At 41.7% G+C, this 17,479-nt stretch overlaps 2 protein-coding genes across 15 annotated transcripts in view; one reads left to right on the plus strand and one right to left on the minus strand.

The window, feature by feature from the left end:
* The first annotated feature begins 590 nt into the window (after window positions 1-590).
* ZNF165 (zinc finger protein 165) lies at window positions 591-17,082 on the plus strand. 13 transcript variants are annotated; one of them, XM_054492029.1, is made up of 6 exons: window positions 1,238-1,727; window positions 5,695-6,105; window positions 6,386-6,524; window positions 8,787-11,658; window positions 12,509-13,117; window positions 13,312-17,082. In XM_054492029.1, the coding sequence occupies exons 2-4, from the start codon at window positions 5,695-5,697 to the stop codon at window positions 9,692-9,694; spliced, it is 1,458 nt and encodes a 485-aa protein (XP_054348004.1). In that variant the 5' UTR covers window positions 1,238-1,727; the 3' UTR covers window positions 9,695-11,658; window positions 12,509-13,117; window positions 13,312-17,082. The 13 variants fall into 13 exon arrangements, with proteins under 13 accessions (XP_054348005.1, XP_054348006.1, XP_054348004.1 ...); XM_063665935.1 differs by having other exon boundaries at window positions 8,787-11,345; XM_063665934.1 differs by having other exon boundaries at window positions 8,787-12,208; window positions 12,509-17,082.
* Window positions 11,414-17,479, minus strand: part of LOC129038701 (uncharacterized) — a 45,152-nt gene continuing 39,086 nt past the window's right edge. The window contains exons 1-2 of one of the 2 annotated variants that reach the window (XR_010126618.1): window positions 12,328-12,513; window positions 11,514-11,642 (exon numbers count right to left, since the gene is read on the minus strand). Coding sequence is in view for 1 of the 2 variants with exons in the window: in XM_063665941.1 (XP_063522011.1) it covers window positions 11,414-11,642 (229 nt within the window). In the remaining variant the exon portion in view is untranslated. Of the gene's footprint in view, window positions 11,643-12,327; window positions 12,514-17,479 lie in introns of those variants that run through there. The other variant, XM_063665941.1, reaches the window with a different exon arrangement.

Genomic DNA, 17,479 nt, shown 5'->3' on the forward strand with positions numbered 1-17,479 from the left:
CTCAGCTCACTGCAACCTTCACCTCCTGGTTTCAAGCGATTCTCCTGTCTCAGCCTCCCAAGTAGCTGGGACTACAGGCGCCCACCACCACACCCAGCTAGTTTCTATATTTTTAGTAGAGACGGGGTTCCACCATGTTGGCTAGGCTGGCCTCGAACTCCTTGTTAAATACAGTGAGTTCCAAATTTCTCTTCAAAGAATCAGTATGTCAGTATGTTCAGTTCTTTGTTCTCCATTTTAAACTTTAACTTCCTCGTTTTCCTCGTCTCCTTGCCTCTAGTTTCAGTAAACAACCTTTTCCACCAGTTCTAATCAGTAGTTCACATCTGTTCCCCTGGTGACCTGCTCCGTCCTGAGTCACCCCTGGTCACCTGCTCTGTCCTGAGTCACCTTTAGTCACCTGTTCCGTAACCGTCCTTCCCACTGAAACTGCTCACCCTACCACTCCGGCTCATACCCCTGTCTCTTTAAAACAGCCAATCGGAATTAACTTAGACTGTGCGGTCCAACCCTAGCCAGTAAGGGAACGACACAGCACTAGGGACTACCTGCGTCAGGGATAAGAACCCCTTCCCCTCCCTTGTTCAGGTGTGCTCTCGCCATTGCTCCATCCGTGAGACGCACCCTTCTATAGAAGTAAATTGCTTTGCTGAGAAAATCTGTGCTCGAGTGTGTATCTTTTGTTTTCTTCTTCTTTTTCTGAGACTGAGTCTCACTCTGTCACGGCTCACTGCAAGCTCCGCCTCCCGGGTTCAAGCGATTCTCCTGCCTCAGCCTCCCGAGCACCTGGGACTACAGGGGCGTGCCACCACTCCCGGCAATTTTTTTTTTTTTTTTGTATTTTTAGTAGACACAGGGTGTCACCGCGTAAACCAGGATAGTCTCGATCTCCTGACCTCGTGATCCGCCCGCCTCGGCCTCCCAAAGTGCTGGGACTACAGGCGTGAGCCACCGCGCCCGGCCAACGTCATTTTCTTTTCAGGAGTCCCCTCTGTTATTTAGCGAGACACACTACTACAATGGAGAAAAAAGACGCCCCCTCCTTCAAGCCCTGAGACCTTCAGGACTTTGGCGAAAAGTCTGCGCCCGAAGAGACCCAGGGAGGATTCTTGGAATCGTAGTCCAAAGGCATCCCGTCTTCTGCGCAGACTCACAAGTCCCTGTGGACGGAATCCTTGAAGTGTAGCGCCGCTCAGTCCTTCCACCGGAAGTGTCCGATCGGAATCAGCCCTGTCCGAGAGGTGAGTCCGGGTTTGGGGATCCAGATGTCCAGCCCCGTGTCCCCCTCCAAACATCCAGTCCCTCTCATATTGCCTTTGAAATTAGCAGCCTCTGGGTGACCAGACCTTGGCCCTCAGAGGAATCCCGGAGAAAGGTAGAACCAGCTTCGGCGTTGGGAAGGCAGGCGCGCTTACGTATTTAGTGAGGGTTTGGCGGTCTCCATAGTTACCTCCGCCGCGCGTGACGTCATAGTGGAGCGCTGAGGGCGTGGTGGCGTGGGGTGGGGGCTGTCCTGCTGATCCTGAATTTCGGGTCACTGGTAATAGGAGTTGCCCATTCCAGCCAGGTGGAACGGGGAGGGGTGCCAAATGTCTCGGATCTGCCATTGTCTGCGAAAAGAAACTGCTGCGAGGACCATCCCCAATCCCCTGCTTCCCTTGGGAAGAGTGTCCCTTTTGTAGGACACTTGGGGACAACCCCGGCTTGTCCTGAAATTTATTGACACGGTAAATAGTATTTCCTGTGTGCCGAGGATGCAATGAAACCAACACTGACCCCCCTGCCCTTGAGAAACACAAGGTACTATGGGAGCCTTTACCAGCATGCCCCTTGAAGTCTCTGTTCTGCTTTGTGGTCTCTACCGGATTTCCCCTGACTGTCTCCCTCTCCACCAACAAAACTCTCACCCGTCTTCCCCTCCCCCAACATGCCCACCAAGGCATGTTCATCCATCAGGAGCCCTGCTCTTTAACCTCCAACTTTCTCATCATAATTAATTACTCGTTCCTCTCTGTTCTCCTAGCGTTTGTTCACACATCTGCTTGCCCATTTTTGTAAGTCTTCCTAACACAATATTATAAGGCACTAGATGCTCAATAAATATTTATTAGTTTAAAGCTGCCAACTTTAGGGGGACTCGGTTTTAAATAGATGAGAAGTGATAAAACACCTGGAGATAGGACTGTCAGCTGAGATAACATGTCGTAGAACCAGCTGTTCAGCATAATTGAAGTTTCATTCGGATTATATGGGCCTACTTTACACCCATCTTACTATGGTAAATGAGATCATGCTCATTAAGTATTAGGACACTACTTGGTTAGCGCATCTAGGAAACATAACAAGAAACATCAAAGGAATGGCCCAGTAAAATATAAGGGATTGAGACTCTCTGGTTAATATACCATGGAACCCCCCTTTTTTTTCTTTATCATTGATAAATTTTGTTCTTACTTATACTCACTCAAATTGTTTCTTTTCCAAGGTTCAGTCTGAACCTTGTGATATTTATTTCATACTCTTGGAGAATTAATACTGATACATATCTTCAACTACCCTTTTCATGAATCTTGTCTGCTGAGACAAGCTCGGTCATGGAGACCCTAACCCAGCGGCGCTAGAGGAATTAAAGACACACACAGAAATATAGAGTGTGGAGTGGGAAATGAGGGGTCTCACAGCCTTCAGAGCTGAGAGCCTTGAACAGAGATTTACCCACTTATTTATTGACAGCAAGCCAGTCATAAGATTTACTGAAAGTATTCCTTATGGGAAATAAAGGGATGGGCTCTGGCTAGTTATCTGCAGCATGAACATGTCCTTAAGGCACAGATCGCTCATGCTATTGTTTTCTGCCCTGGGTGGGCCAGGTGTTCCTTGCCCTCATTCCGGTAAACTGACAACCTTCCAGTGTGGGCGACAAGGCCATCATGAGCATGTCACAGTACTGCAGAGATTTTGTTCATGGCCAGTTTTGGGGCCAGTTTATGGCCAGATTTGGGGGCCTGTTTCCAACACTTGTCAAAATCTGTCTTCCCATTCCAGGTTCTTTTCCATTATTGAAATATCATTGTTTGTGTTGGAAATATTTTTCCAAGTAGATGTCTTATTATCATCTTAAATACAGATCATCCAAAACAGAAGTCATCTGAAACTTTCCTAATTTTTCCTTTCAATCACAAATATGAAGCCTTAAGAACAATTAATAATGCATGATCCTTAACCTCATGGAACAGCAATCAGTTGATGAAAAAACAGCCAAACAACTAAAAATAATACAAGGACTTATATACTCATATATGTATGTGTTAGGAATTGTAAGAACTCAGAATAGAGTTGAGCAATTTCTTAACAGAGGAAGTAGAATTTTTAGTCACTCCAGCCATCACACCCTGCAAGCTGATCTCACCATCAGCCTGCTGCTCATTCCCACTTCCTCAACTCTGTTCCTTTCCTTTCCTTTCTGAATCTTTCTAATGCTTTATTGTCCAATTTAAGCCCCATGTTAAATACAGTGAGTTCTAAATTTCTCTTCAAAGAATCAGTATGTCAGTATGTTCAGTTCTTTGTTCTCCACTTTAAAGTTTAATCTCATCTCCTTGCCCCTAGTTTCAGTAAACAACCTTTTCCACCAGTTCCAATCAGTAGTTCACATCTATTCCCCTGGTCACCTGCTCTGACCTGCATCACCTTTAGTCGCCTGTTCTGTAACTGTCCTTCCCACTGAAACTGCTCACCCCGCCACTCTGGTTCATACCCCTGCTTTGTTTAAAATAGCCAGTCGGAATTAGCTTAGACTGTGCGGTTCAACCCTAGCCAATAGGGGAATGACGCAGCAGGAGGGGCTACCTGTGTCAGAGATAAGAACCCCTTCCCCTCCCTTGATCAGGTGTGTGCTCTCGCCATTGCACCTTTCTATAGAAGCAAAATTGCCTTGATGAGAAAATTCATGTGCGAGTGCTATTTCTTTTGCTGTACCAAAAATTTATTTCTAGCACCCACCACCTCTAGGAAATACCTTCTACCATTCACAGTCTCTTCCCACCTCAGGACAGTTAGAACATTCAGTATCTCCACCATAAACTCATTTTATACTTCAACATTCAACATTTAACAAACATGTACAATGTATATGTCATGTGAAACGTCTTTTCATTTAAATCTTTTGTATCCATGTTTTATAATTTCTTCCCAACTAGTTCTTCCTGCTGAATTTATTTCTTTCTGTCCCACATCCTAGTCAAATCTTTTCTATTCTTCAAACTCAAAGACTTTTCGTTTAATCCATTAGGCTGTATATTAGAATACAGATTTTCCAGGCATATGCCATACTGACCAAGTTACCATCTCTAGGAGCAGGCCCCTAGTCAGCATCTCCAGAGGTAGGGCCCAAGAACCTGTTTCTACCAAAGATCCTATATGATGATTAGGCAGCAAGCCCAGTGTCATATTCAGACTTTCTTGTAAACCATTGCTGTACAACTTCTAGCCCAATGCTTTGCTTGTGATAAGATTCTTAATAAAATGTATGCTATTGCATCAGTCAGTAGTCAACTTAGTGAAATGTTTAGTAAAAGAACCTCAGGCCAGGCACGGTGGCTCACACCTGTAATCCCAGCAATTTGGGAGGCTGAGATGGGCAGTGGGCAGATCACAAGGTCAGAAGTTTGAGACCAGCTTGGCCAACATGGTGAAACCCCATCTCTACTAAAAATACAAAAAATTAGCCAGGTGTGGTGGTGTGCATCTGAAATCCTAGCTACTCAGGAGGCTGAGGAAGGAGAATCATTTGAACCTGGGAGGCAGAGGTTGCAGTGAGCCGAGATCACGCCATTACACTCCAGCCTGGGTGATAGAGTAAGACTCCCTCTCAAAAAACAAAAAAAAGAACCTCATACTTGCATGAATACAGTGGCCTCTATCTTTTCATATTGCCACCCACCCTAGAAATGAAGAACATATTCATCTTCACAATGTTCAGTAGGTCATTCTGCTCAGAAGAATTGACTCCTCTTCAGTGACTCCTCAGTGCCTAAAAGATTAAACTTCAAATTCATGAACTTGACAGTTGATGTTTTCTACAGTAACATCTCCAAGCTTTGCCTCTATAATTTTCTTATACAAACCTACTAAACGTTTTGCTTTCCCTCTTCTGTATTCCTACTCTTACCCAATTGTTTAGACAGTTTCTCTATTCGTAATTTCCTATTTCTTTCGCTCCCGCATCCTACTCAAATCTTTTCTATTCTTCAGAATTTCATGTTTTCATTAAGCTTCCCTTGACCATTGCAACCATCTGTATTTTTCTCATCTCCTATTTTATGAAGCACTTCTATCATTTTTCTTTTTTCATCCTTATTTTCTCTGTGACTTTTAAAATTTAATAACATGTACCTTGTTAATATTTAGCATTACATTTGTTTATTGTTTCTAATTTATCTTATTTTTAAATTTAAAAATTAAGCTATCTTGAAGTAGAAATCATTAACAGTTGTATTCTAGAAGCCAAGTATGTCAGTGCTTTTGCATACAATAAATGCCCAGTAAATTTTTGTGTAATGGACAATGACGATTTTTATTATGTGGTCTTTCATCTTCTTAGACAGTAATGGTAATTTTTGATCCCTCAGGAGGACTCTTGAAACTAAAGAAGACCCTTTCCAAAGCAGTTCTGATAATATATTCTATCCATAGATGGCTACAGAACCAAAGAAAGCTACAGCCCAGAACTCTCCAGAGGATGAAGGACTTCTGATAGTGAAGATAGAAGAGGAAGAATTTATCCACAGGCAAGACACTTGCTTACAAAGAAGTGAACTCCTTAAGCAGGAGCTCTGCAGGCAGCTTTTTAGGCAGTTCTGCTACCAGAATTCTCCTGGACCTCGCGAGGCACTGAGCCGGCTCCGGGAGCTCTGCTGTCAGTGGCTGAAGCCAGAGATCCATACCAAGGAACAGATTCTGGAACTGCTGGTGCTAGAACAGTTCCTGACCATCCTGCCAGGAGATTTGCAGGCCTGGGTACATGAACATTACCCAGAGAGTGGAGAGGAGGCAGTGACCATACTGGAAGATTTGGAGAGACGCACTGATGAAGCACTACTCCAGGTGCACAGGGGATGGGAGATCTAAGACGTCCATAATGGATAAAGTCTCACAGTGGGAGGAGAGGCCCGAGATTGCATATCTAGCTTGCAGGAGCTGTTGGTTCAGTGTGCATTTATGTCTCCTTTCCTGTCTGTTTGATTCCACACTACATTTTACAATCGAATCAGACTTGATTCTTCCTTCCCCAGTTTTGCATTTCTATGGGCGTTTCTCTTTGTTGTTAGAAGATGTTTAACACAGGGATTCTTTTATAAGCCCAAATGTACTTTATTTTTCTCAGGTTCAAGCCCATGAACATGGACAAGAAATATTCCGGAAAAAAGTGTCACCTCCTGGACAAGCACTTAATGTCCAGTTACAGCCAGTAGAAACCAAGGCCCATTTTGATTCATCAGAACCCCAGCTCCTATGGGTCTGTGGTAAGGGGCAGAATGCCATACAGTGCACATCACTAAAGAAACAGGGGAATGAATCTCCCTCCACAAACTAGTCTTGGTAACTATAGGTGGTCCTTTCCTTTATTACCCAATGAAAAGAGAGAACTTGTGGCCAGGCGCGGTGGCTCACGCCTATAATCCCAGCACTTTGGGAGGCCAAGGCAGGTGGATCACGAGGTCAGGAGATCAAGACCATCCTGGCTAACATGGTGAAACCCCATCTCTACTAAAAATACAAAAAATTAGCCGAAGCTCCTGTAGTCCCAGCTAGTTGGGAGGCTGAGGCAGCAGAATGGCGTGAACCTGGGAGGCGGAGCTTGCTGTGAGCCGAGATCGCGCCACTGCACTCCAGCCTGGGCAACAGAGCAAGACTCCATCTCATAAAAGAAAAAAAAAGAGAGAGAGAGAACTTGTTTTCCTGTGAGTCTTTGGCCAATTGTGGGGGAAAAGATAATTTTGTTCCTTATCCAGAATATTTCCAAAACACAGAACATTTTTATGATATGACCAAATTAAAGGAAATAAAAGTGAATGAGTTGAGAAAATATCATGAAAAGAGAAAAGAAGGAAAAGAAAAAGAAATACACGGACAGAAGCAAAACATGTTCATAGAGAAGTACATACAATGATCAAGAGAAACAGATACATGATGATATACTGAGAAATAGTATATAATTCACAAGTGACATAGACCATGATCCATATTTTTCCTCTTATGCTCTTGGTCTTATAAAGCTCTTTTACCCTTTTATAGAAAGTTAGCTATAGTTCTAGAGACTGCTTCCACAGAATACTCATCTCTGTTCTAAAACTCATCTATTTAAAAGTTTCATAGATGCAGTATCACTTAAGGTGTGAATTGTCCCTATAGTAAACCCAAGAATAACTTACCGTTAATTTTTTGGTTTGTTTGTTTTGTTTTGTTTTGTTTTTCCTGACACAGAGTCTTGTTCTGTCACCCAGGCTGGAGTGCAGTGGCGTGATCTCAGCTCACTGCAACCTCTGCCTCCTGGGTTTAAGCAATTATCCTGCCTCAGCCTCCCGAGTAGCTGAGATTACATGTGCCTGCCACCATGCCCAGCTAATTTTTGTATTTTTAGTAGAGACAGGGTTTCACCATGTTGGCCAGGCTGGTCTCAAACTCCTGACTTCGTGATCCGCCCACCTTGGCCTCCCAGAGTGCTGGGATTACAGACATGAGCCACGGTGCCCGGCAACCATTAATTTTTAATAAATTTCTACATATTCTGCCTTCAGGTTTGTTCTGGAAACATCTCCATCTATCGTATATAAAATTGCAAATTTCCCTCACCCCACGAACAGCACTCCCTAACCCTCTTTCCTGCCCTAGCGTATTGTAGACAAAGGACACCTTATAATAAAGAAGGGCAGTTCAATTCCAGCACAGTATAGAGTGGGATTTGTGAAGACTGGATCATAAATGGATCTTGGAAACCAGGCTTGGGAATTTAGACTTGAACAAAAAGAGAGAGAGAGATTCAAAGTTTTTGAGTAGGGTATGAAAGGATGGCAGTGTTTAATGACCATTAGTCTAGTAAGGATCTTTAGGATAACTAGGAAGAAGAAAAGTGCAGTCAAAACAGCAAGGAGGCAGTTAAAGTCTAGATAGGAAATGGTAAGGTTCGAGACTATGGCGATGGTAGCAGAAATGTAAAGGAAGGGATTTATACAAGGGACACTTAGTGGACAGTGATGACAGAATTTAGAAGACTGATTAACCATGGAATATGAGGAAGAAATAGACAATAGGTGGATGTAAGTTTTCTCACACATACTCTACAGTCACTTATAGCTTTACTTTTCTCTCTTGTGTTCTCATCTGCTTTCTTTGAGGTAGTGCCTCCATTTTCCCTCTAGAAATGTATCATAGACCCAAGGTTCCCAAGATCCGCTTCAGTCAACATTGTAGAGTTCCTTCTCTGTACTCTATCTACCCCTATCTCTTGAGTTCTTGCTGATGACAGTCCTCCTCCCAATCTTTTCTAATATATATGCTTCACATGTCTGATTCCTCTCTCTGCCAACCACTGCAGGCATTACTTGCTCTTACCAATGTTTCTTTCATTCCTATCATCCTCTTTCATTCTATCATTCCTCTCATGTGAAAGGTCATATATTAAAGTGGGCATATCAATATGTAACTATCTTGAGCATGCTACAAAATTTTCTTTTCGTCTAGTGCAGCAAACAGGTAATATTTTCCTCTTTCTTTTTTTATTTTAGATAATGAGAGTGAAAACAGTAGATCCATGCCAAAGCTGGAAATTTTTGAAAAAATTGAATCACAGAGAATTATATCTGGAAGAATCTCAGGATACATATCAGAAGCATCTGGTGAAACTCAAGACATCTGTAAGTCTGCAGGCAGGGTAAAGAGGCAACGGGAAAAGGAATCAGGGGAGTCTCAGAGACTATCATCTGCCCAGGATGAAGGTTTTGGTAAAATCCTCACCCACAAAAATATAGTCAGGGGTGAAATAATAAGCCACGATGGATGTGAGAGGAGATTAAATCTGAACTCAAATGGATTCACACACCAGAAATCTTGTAAACATGGTACCTGTGACCAGAGCTTCAAATGGAACTCAGATTTTATTAACCATCAAATAATTTATGCTGGAGAAAAAAATAACCAATATGGAAAATCTTTCAAGAGCCCAAAACTTGCTAAACATGCAGCAGTTTTCAGTGGAGATAAAACTCATCAGTGTAATGAATGTGGGAAAGCTTTCAGGCACAGCTCAAAACTTGCTAGGCATCAGAGAATCCACACTGGAGAGAGACGCTATGAATGTAATGAATGTGGGAAAAGCTTTGCAGAGAGCTCAGATCTTACTAGACATCGGCGAATTCACACGGGGGAAAGACCCTTTGGTTGCAAAGAATGTGGGAGAGCATTCAACCTGAACTCACATCTTATCAGGCATCAGAGAATTCACACCAGAGAGAAACCATACGAATGTAGTGAATGTGGGAAAACCTTCCGAGTGAGCTCACATCTTATTCGACACTTTAGAATTCACACTGGAGAAAAACCCTATGAATGCAGTGAGTGTGGAAGAGCCTTCAGTCAGAGCTCAAACCTTAGTCAACACCAGAGAATTCACGTGAGGGAAAACCTATTAATGTAAGGAACTTAAATTTATAAGTAAATGCTGAGGAAATGGCACAATATGAAAAATATTAAATAAAAAATGAATATTGGGCAAGATGGAAGATGGAAAGACCAGTTTCTGGTGTTCATCTGTGTGTATGTGCTTTCTGTGAGACTGGGGATGTACCCCTTCTTTCATTGACTACTAAAGTCAAACCAAAAGAGCTACATTTAGGGAGGCTAATAAATAGGGCAGTCTATGGCAGTGCAATATAGAGAAATAGAGACTGTCTGGGGAAATAATCATGATTACAGTGTGGGAAGAAAAGGAAGATTTAGGTAAAGAGACTAATAATCAGTCCTAGTTTATTTTCCTAGTTAGTTTTGCACAAGAAGAGATCAGCTAAACCCAGGAGTGAAATAGCTTGCACGGTGCACTGCAGAACAGTGTTTTCAGAGCATCCCTTTAAAAACTGAAGACCACAAAACTAAGATGCTCATGTTAAGTTAGAGAGTAATGTCGAATGAGGACATATGTAAAGGTGGCATTCCTGTATGAGCCCAAAATCTGTGTCCAGAGGAAGTAAAAAACCAGAAGAACACCCCAGGGAAGAGGCCAGAATCCAGATATTTAAGTAAGACAGGAAGAGAATAGAATTGAATTAAGCAAAAATTGGGTTAGGAGTGAGAAAAGGTGTTCAAATTGAACTAAACCTCAGAAGTTGGAGGACAGACACAGGATAACCAGGCTTTTACTGGTTTTTGGCACCTTTCTGGGGTAGGTTAATAGGGACTATAAGGAGTTCTCCTAACAGAAACTGACAGGATTCTCTGGCCACTGGCAATTGTGGAAGATTACTGAGGAAGTTAGTACTGGAAAGAATGGTCCTGAAATGTTATTTCGTTGCTGCTGGCTGCTCTACAGAAAAGACTGAGAAGAGAGTATAGAGCGACAGTATATGAAAGAGGGTAGGGAGGAATGAGTTAAGTCTTAAACATTCCACAGTATGTAAGGCTTTTACATTATAAAATGTAAATAGGACCTTGATGTTAGATGTATGATAATCTAATGTGAAATGTACAAAATCTCCCACTAAGAGGCTTTATAAGAAAAGCTTAGCATTTACTTTCAATGACTTTAAAAATGTCCTGACGAGATCTTTGGATTGTTTTTTAAGGTAATGTTGAGCCCACAGTTTTTTACAGGTACTGTGCTAGTATGTCCTATCTCATTTTGTAACTATTATTTTTCACATTTTATAGATGAGAAAATTGAGCTGTAGTGAAGTTAACTATCTTGCTAAAGATCACATAGTAAGTGGTAGAACCAGGATTTTAACGCACATTTTAATTCCAGGGCCCTAGTTCTTAACGCTTAAATGTCACTGAAAATATTCCTATGGGATATAACATCAGAAAAGATAGCGCTTGTACATCACAACTCTAAAGTTGGTGGCGGGGAAAGGGGGAGACCTAGCACCCTTCTAGAAGGTTAATCCACCAACATTTCAAAATCTTGGAACGAGCGGCGACCAGCTAGTCCGGGAGCCGACTGCGCCCTCAAACCCCGCGCGGCTCCCTCCCCGGAGGGGGCGCTCGAGGCCACCACCGAGAGCCTCTTCCTAGAGGGGCCGGAAGCATCAGGAGCCGCGTACCCGCCCATATTCCGGCAAGGCTGTGTGGTCCAGGTGAGCGATTGTCCTGTGGCGTCCGGGACCGAGTTTGTGGCCCAAGGTTATGTGTGCACTTCACACCTCTAACTTTTCTCAGGGTTCCTATTGATGGTTAGGAACAGGATTTCGGGGATGAAGGCGGCAGCTGCAAGAGGAGGCTGCGACTGCGAACCCCAGATTCGTCCTCCTCCACCACACACAACACCAAGACGGGCCCCAGGAGGGTGTGAAGAGAAGACTTCCTTTCCTCTCCTCTCGCTTCCTGGCGCTGGCAGTATGAAGCTGTCTCCCAGAAGCATTAGCAGAGGAGCCCTGTGGGAGAAATGAGGTGTATAGTCACACTTAAATCTGTTTATGCTGTCATTGAACCTCTAAACACAATTGGATCATTTTCTAATGATCAGAAGTGTTATCTGCAGATGTATTTGTAGTGAGACACATAGCATGCTTGCTTTGGTGTCTTTTATAATATTTGTAGTCAAGTGTCACATTGTTTCCATTGTTAAACTTAAAAAAAGTTTACTTGCAAATGAGAAATGAAGATTATAACCTAGAATGCACAGAATGGCAAGCTACTAATGCATTCAACGAGGGAAGGGTAACGGCAAGTTTTTATTAGCAAAAAGAGAGGTTCACATAAGCTGCTTAGAGACCGTGTTCATTGGTTTCAGAGGCTCAAAGCTGGAGTTGTCAGTTCATTGGTGGAGATGCCATAATTATGCAAGTGTTCTTTCCAGAACATCGTATCTGAATTACAGCAGTCCTGTAAAGAATGTCTACTGATAAACCTTGTCAAAGCAGGAGATGCATGGAGGAAATGAAAGGGTTTCTTATGCGGTGTTTAGAAAGTCCTTGGGAACAGTTCTTATCTCAAACATGTAAGCATGAACCTCCTCTCCTTCATGCCTTCCCCGCCGTATTTTATCTGGGTCTGACAAAAGTGATTTCATCCTCGTATCTGAAATTTTCTAATCATATTATAAATTGTATGTCTTACCTAGTTTGTGCTTTCTGTCGCACATGATAAAATTCACCCGATTTGTCCATTTTCCTTTTGAATTAGTGGTTTGAATCAATGAATTTCGAGATAACTAGACATCTTTAATCTTAAAAAAAAAAAAAAGTTCTTAGCAACCTTTTCATTTCTGCAAGTTAGTAATGATTTATTTTTGCCTTAGGAGTGACCCAAAAGAAACTTGCTCAAGGACAGCCTCCTTAAAGCAGACTTCCATATACCCCAACCTGCAAAATAAGACTTTATGTGAAATGTTACAGCCCATAACAGCTGCAGCCTTGACTATTAAATCTCAAAGGGAATAGAAAAGTTGCTTGACAGTTAAAGCAGAGGACTACACTTGGGGCCAAGAATATGGGCTACTTCATATGGAAGAACTCCAGCAACCAGGAGGTAGCTCATCAGAACGTTAGGCATTTCTGCTACCAGGAGACACCTGGACCCTGTAAGACTGTGAGCTGATTCTGGGAACTTTGCCATCAGTGGCTGAGGCCAGAGACCCGCACCAAAGAACAGATCCTGGAATTGCTGGTGCTGGAGCAGTTCTTGACTATCCTGCCAGAGGAGCTCCAAGCCCGGATGTTAGAGCATCAGTTGGAGAACAGAGAGGAAATGGTGATCATATCGGGAGGATTTGGAAAGAGAGCTTGATGAAACAGAATGTCGGGTGTGATTAAAAGGCACATGAACACCCTAGCCAGAGAAAGAAGCAGCCACACACCCAGGGAAGCAAGATTGCAGAGCTCAATCTCCACTCCCTCCCGCTAGATATGTAAGTCTCTGTGTTTCTTACTCTCATCCTTTCTGGTTAGCTCCTTACTTCTTAAGGGTGGAAGAAGACTGTGTCAGCATTCTTTCTCTCTTCTATGCCCTGAGATGTGTTCTCTAAGATGTCTTTTAAAGATAGTAACTGTGATTCCCTCATTGAGTCTTTCACAAGCCCAGCCATATCTAATTGTTTCCAAGTTGCAGCCAGTGCATGTGGAATGGGACTGCACTCAGAATATCATCATCAAGCAGCACAAGAGCCACCAACTATTCCTTTCCAGTCAATGAAAAGACAGCTTAAATGGGAATATCCAGAATTCCAGGCCATTCATGAGCGAGGTGAGCATCGCAATCCATCTCAAGAGAAAGGGAGTGGTTGAAAGCTCTGCCAGCTACCCAGGCTGAACAGCATCAGGAGCATCTCAGACATAATCCATGATGCTGAATCAGACTGAAGGTCCATCCCCTGAAGTACTACCTTCCAGCTTATGTGGCACCAATAAGACCTGATGCAGAATGGCATAATGCTGTCCTCCCTCATATCAGCCTCAGCGGGAAGTTGTACACCAGCTTCCGTAATTTCCTTTAAAAAGCTATTCTAGGCCACTCTCGTTAAAAAAAAGTACCTTTACTTTTTTGTAATATTTTCATAATATATAACTTCATAGCCCAACCTCTACTACACACTTAGTGCTTTTTCTGTAAAGTAGAATTTACTCTTTTGTCTTAAAATTACCTTTTCTGAATCCCGTGGATCACCTAAAGCCATTTGGTACCCTCTTTTCTGTTCCCTTGCAATAGAAGCTACATCTTTGACCTGATCTTATAGACTCATCTAAACATTTTTATTCTTTAGTCCCTGTTGTCTTTAATTCAAACATTACACATAATTCTAAAATATCCCTTAGGTCAGTCATCTTCAGTATTACTTCCTCATTGGACCCATTACTTCTAATTTCAGTATGTTTGAATTTGTCCTGACTCTCAATAGAAACAAATTATTTTTCTCTTACCTGTCACTTTCCACATGCTATCTTCAGACCTTCCACTCACTTTCATCCTCCTCTACTTTTGCCACTTATTTTTACTCCAATTGCTCAACACACCTCTCTTCTTGATTGTTCCTTTATTCTCTCTCTTCCTTTGCTCAGTGGTATGGACTGAATGTTTGTGGTCCCACCAACAACCCCCAAACAATGTATACATTGAAGCCCTAACCTCCAATGAGTTGGTATTATAGATGGGGCCTTTGAGAGGTAATTAGTTCTTGAGGGCAGGGCCCTGGTATGATAGGATTAATGCCCTATTAAAAGCAGTCACCAGAGAGCTTGATATCTCTCCCATGCACACGTGAAGGTAAGGTCTTGTGAGCACAACAGCAAAAAGGTGATCATCTGAAAGCCAGAAGGAGAGCCCTCACCAGAAACCAACCATGTTAGTACCCTGATCTCAACCTCCAGAACTGTGAGAAAATAAGTTTCTCTTATTTAAACCACCAGTATAGTATTTTGTTATGGCAGCCCAACTTAGCACCACTTCATGTCCCAATTCTGTGGCAATAATGTGCACGAGAGGTCTCCTTCCATTTACCAGCTATCTTATTCCTCGCTTATAAGGAATATATTCTTACAGATATCACAAACAGGGAAGACAGTTATCTGCATGGGGCGTAGCTTGCTTGCTTAAAGAAAAGGACAGAAGTTTAATACTGGATTTTGACTGAAGAACCATTTACATTTTCTAAGGGCCATTTTTTCACAGAAAACCATTGTGGGCTCCCAAAAGTATAAGTAACCCAATTTAGTATTTTATTCAAAGTGAAACATACTTAGGAATAGAATTCATGAAAAATTTTACAAATATAGGATGCATACTCCATTCACAGTGGCTATATCCTAGAAAATCCCTAAGTATTACTCTGTACTATATTTTTTTCCCTTAATTTGGGGAAACTTTAGTTACTGAGATTATACCCTTGAGATACGGAGATCTTTATGATTCAAGATGCAGACTTAACTAGCCTAGTTTTCCTTTTCTTTATTCTGGCTCCGCATCTTCCAAATGACTCTGTAGTTGGAAACTCTCACCCCTTAGTTTCCTCCCAGTCAGCACCAGTTTTGGGGAGTTAAGGAATTATTTTTAATTTCCAGCTCTGGCTCTAAATAATGTGTCTCCAGCAGTGAAATGTAGTCCAAGATAGCTCTCTGATATATAGCTCCTATAAAGGAACCCACTTCTCAGAAGCATTGAAAAAGGCAAATTATGAAGGTTCATAATACAATATAATAAAAATTCTTTAGTCATCCACTATTACAGATAATAAGCGAAATTTTAAATTCATACTGTATAACAAATTTGAATTTAGAAATAATTCCTCTTTATTCTTTTCATTTCAACCCAAAGTTACTTACTGATATAGTTCAGATATGTGTCTCCACTCAAATCTCATGTTGAATTGTAATCCCCAATATTGGAGATAGGGCCTGGTGGGAGGTGACTGGATCATGGAAGTGGATCCTTCATGAATGGTTTAGCACCATCTTCTTCGTACTGTTCTCCTGATTGTGAATTCTTGTGTGATCTCATTGTTTACAAGTGTGTGGCATCTCTCCCTTCTCTCTCTTGCTCCTGCTCCTTCCATGTAAGAATCCTGCTCTCCCTTTGCCTTCTGCCATAATTGTAAGTTTTCTGAGGCCTCCTCAGAAGCCAAGCGGATACCAGCATCATGCTTCCTGTACAGCCTACAGAACCGTGAGCCAAGTAAACCTCTTTTCTTTATAAATTACCCAGTCTCAGGTATTTCTTTATAGCAATGTGAGAATGAACTAATACACTAACTCTCAAACATAACTTTTTATGTAACCACATCATTTCCTAAAATTTTGTAGAAATCTTAAAATATTATATTTTAATCCCATCTTTCCCATCTGAAAGCACTGACATTCCACGTTTTTTCAAGAAAAAATATTTGGTTAGAAACACAGTCAAGTTTGTCTTCTGAGTGTGTACATTTTATAAAGACAAAATAAAAAACCTTTTATAATATAAACCCTGAGAAAAGATTTTGGCCCATAGCCTAGAAACACATTTGTAATATGTTGCTTAAGTGAAATTCATGACATTTTAGCATGTATTTTATTCTTATTTCTTTACTGATATATCATACAATCTTTTTGTCCTAACATTTTGATTTGGCAGAGCCAATACCCACCTATACTACAGCTTTCTTATGCCAGCACAAGAATGCTATATTCAAAATGCTTTCCATGTATTACCTGCTTTTATCCTCAGATATCCTTGGCAGATAGTAGGGCAGATATTACCCTCATCTTATTGAAGAATATTGTGAGTATAAGGAAGTCAAATAACTTGTCAACAGTTACAAGGTTATGAGGTAAAGAAGCAATAATCTCCAAAGCTACAGCTATTCATACAAAGACAATACATAAACCCTTACATTATAAGTATCTAGTGCACTGCAAAGAAGACTTATGAGTGTTTAGCTAGAAGACTGAAGGAATTCAGGAAATGCCACTCCAAAATATACCAATTTGGTATATGGGCTAATGCTAGCCAAAGGCACTTGAAAAACAACAAATGTAAGGAGAAGCTTTCTCTGAACTCCCCCTATCTGCCTAAAGATAGATCCTCCAAAAGGAGCTCACTTGTCATCAATCCCCTCCCTGGGAGTTTCATCAACCAGGGAAGATTAACTCTATCACAGGAGAAGAGGCTAGAAGTTGACACCACACCTAGACAAACTTCTTCAAAAACTACTATCTCTTCTTCTGAGGACCCAATAATCTTTCCCAAAAATTATTTCTCCCCTAAATTGCCTATATCTCACCTCCCCTCCCCTGTGAAGTAGAGATGCAAACTCCTGAATCTCACTGGTTGTTTAGGTGTATGCTTTCTTTTCTGTACTGCCCCCATGCACATAATAAAATTGTATATCTTTTCTCATGTTAATCTGCCTGTTGTCAGCTTCTGTCATAGACTCAGTTATCAAATCCTCAGAGGGTAGAGGGAAAGTCTTTTCACCTTACAAGACATTTTGAAGGATCACCTCCATATGAGGGCCATCAAGTCAGGAAAAATGTGCCATGTGAGAAGGAAATGACCTTGGAGCTTTCTTTGTGCTCCTTCTCATAGCATCCTTTTCCAAAATGCATTATCCATTGAGAAAGGCCTGAATTCTTAGCAAAATCGGCCCCCATATTTATTCCATTATTAGGGTTTCTTATCTACATGGAAGTTTGATGCCTTATCAGAGCTGAGCTCACCTGAAAATTTCTCTTACATTCATTGCATTCATAGTTTCTCGACTGTGTGAAGTCTCTGGTACTGAATAAGCCTGGCACTTTCA

Source organism: Pongo pygmaeus, chromosome 5 (assembly GCF_028885625.2).
Source record: "Pongo pygmaeus isolate AG05252 chromosome 5, NHGRI_mPonPyg2-v2.0_pri, whole genome shotgun sequence".
NCBI lineage: Eukaryota > Metazoa > Chordata > Mammalia > Primates > Hominidae > Pongo > Pongo pygmaeus.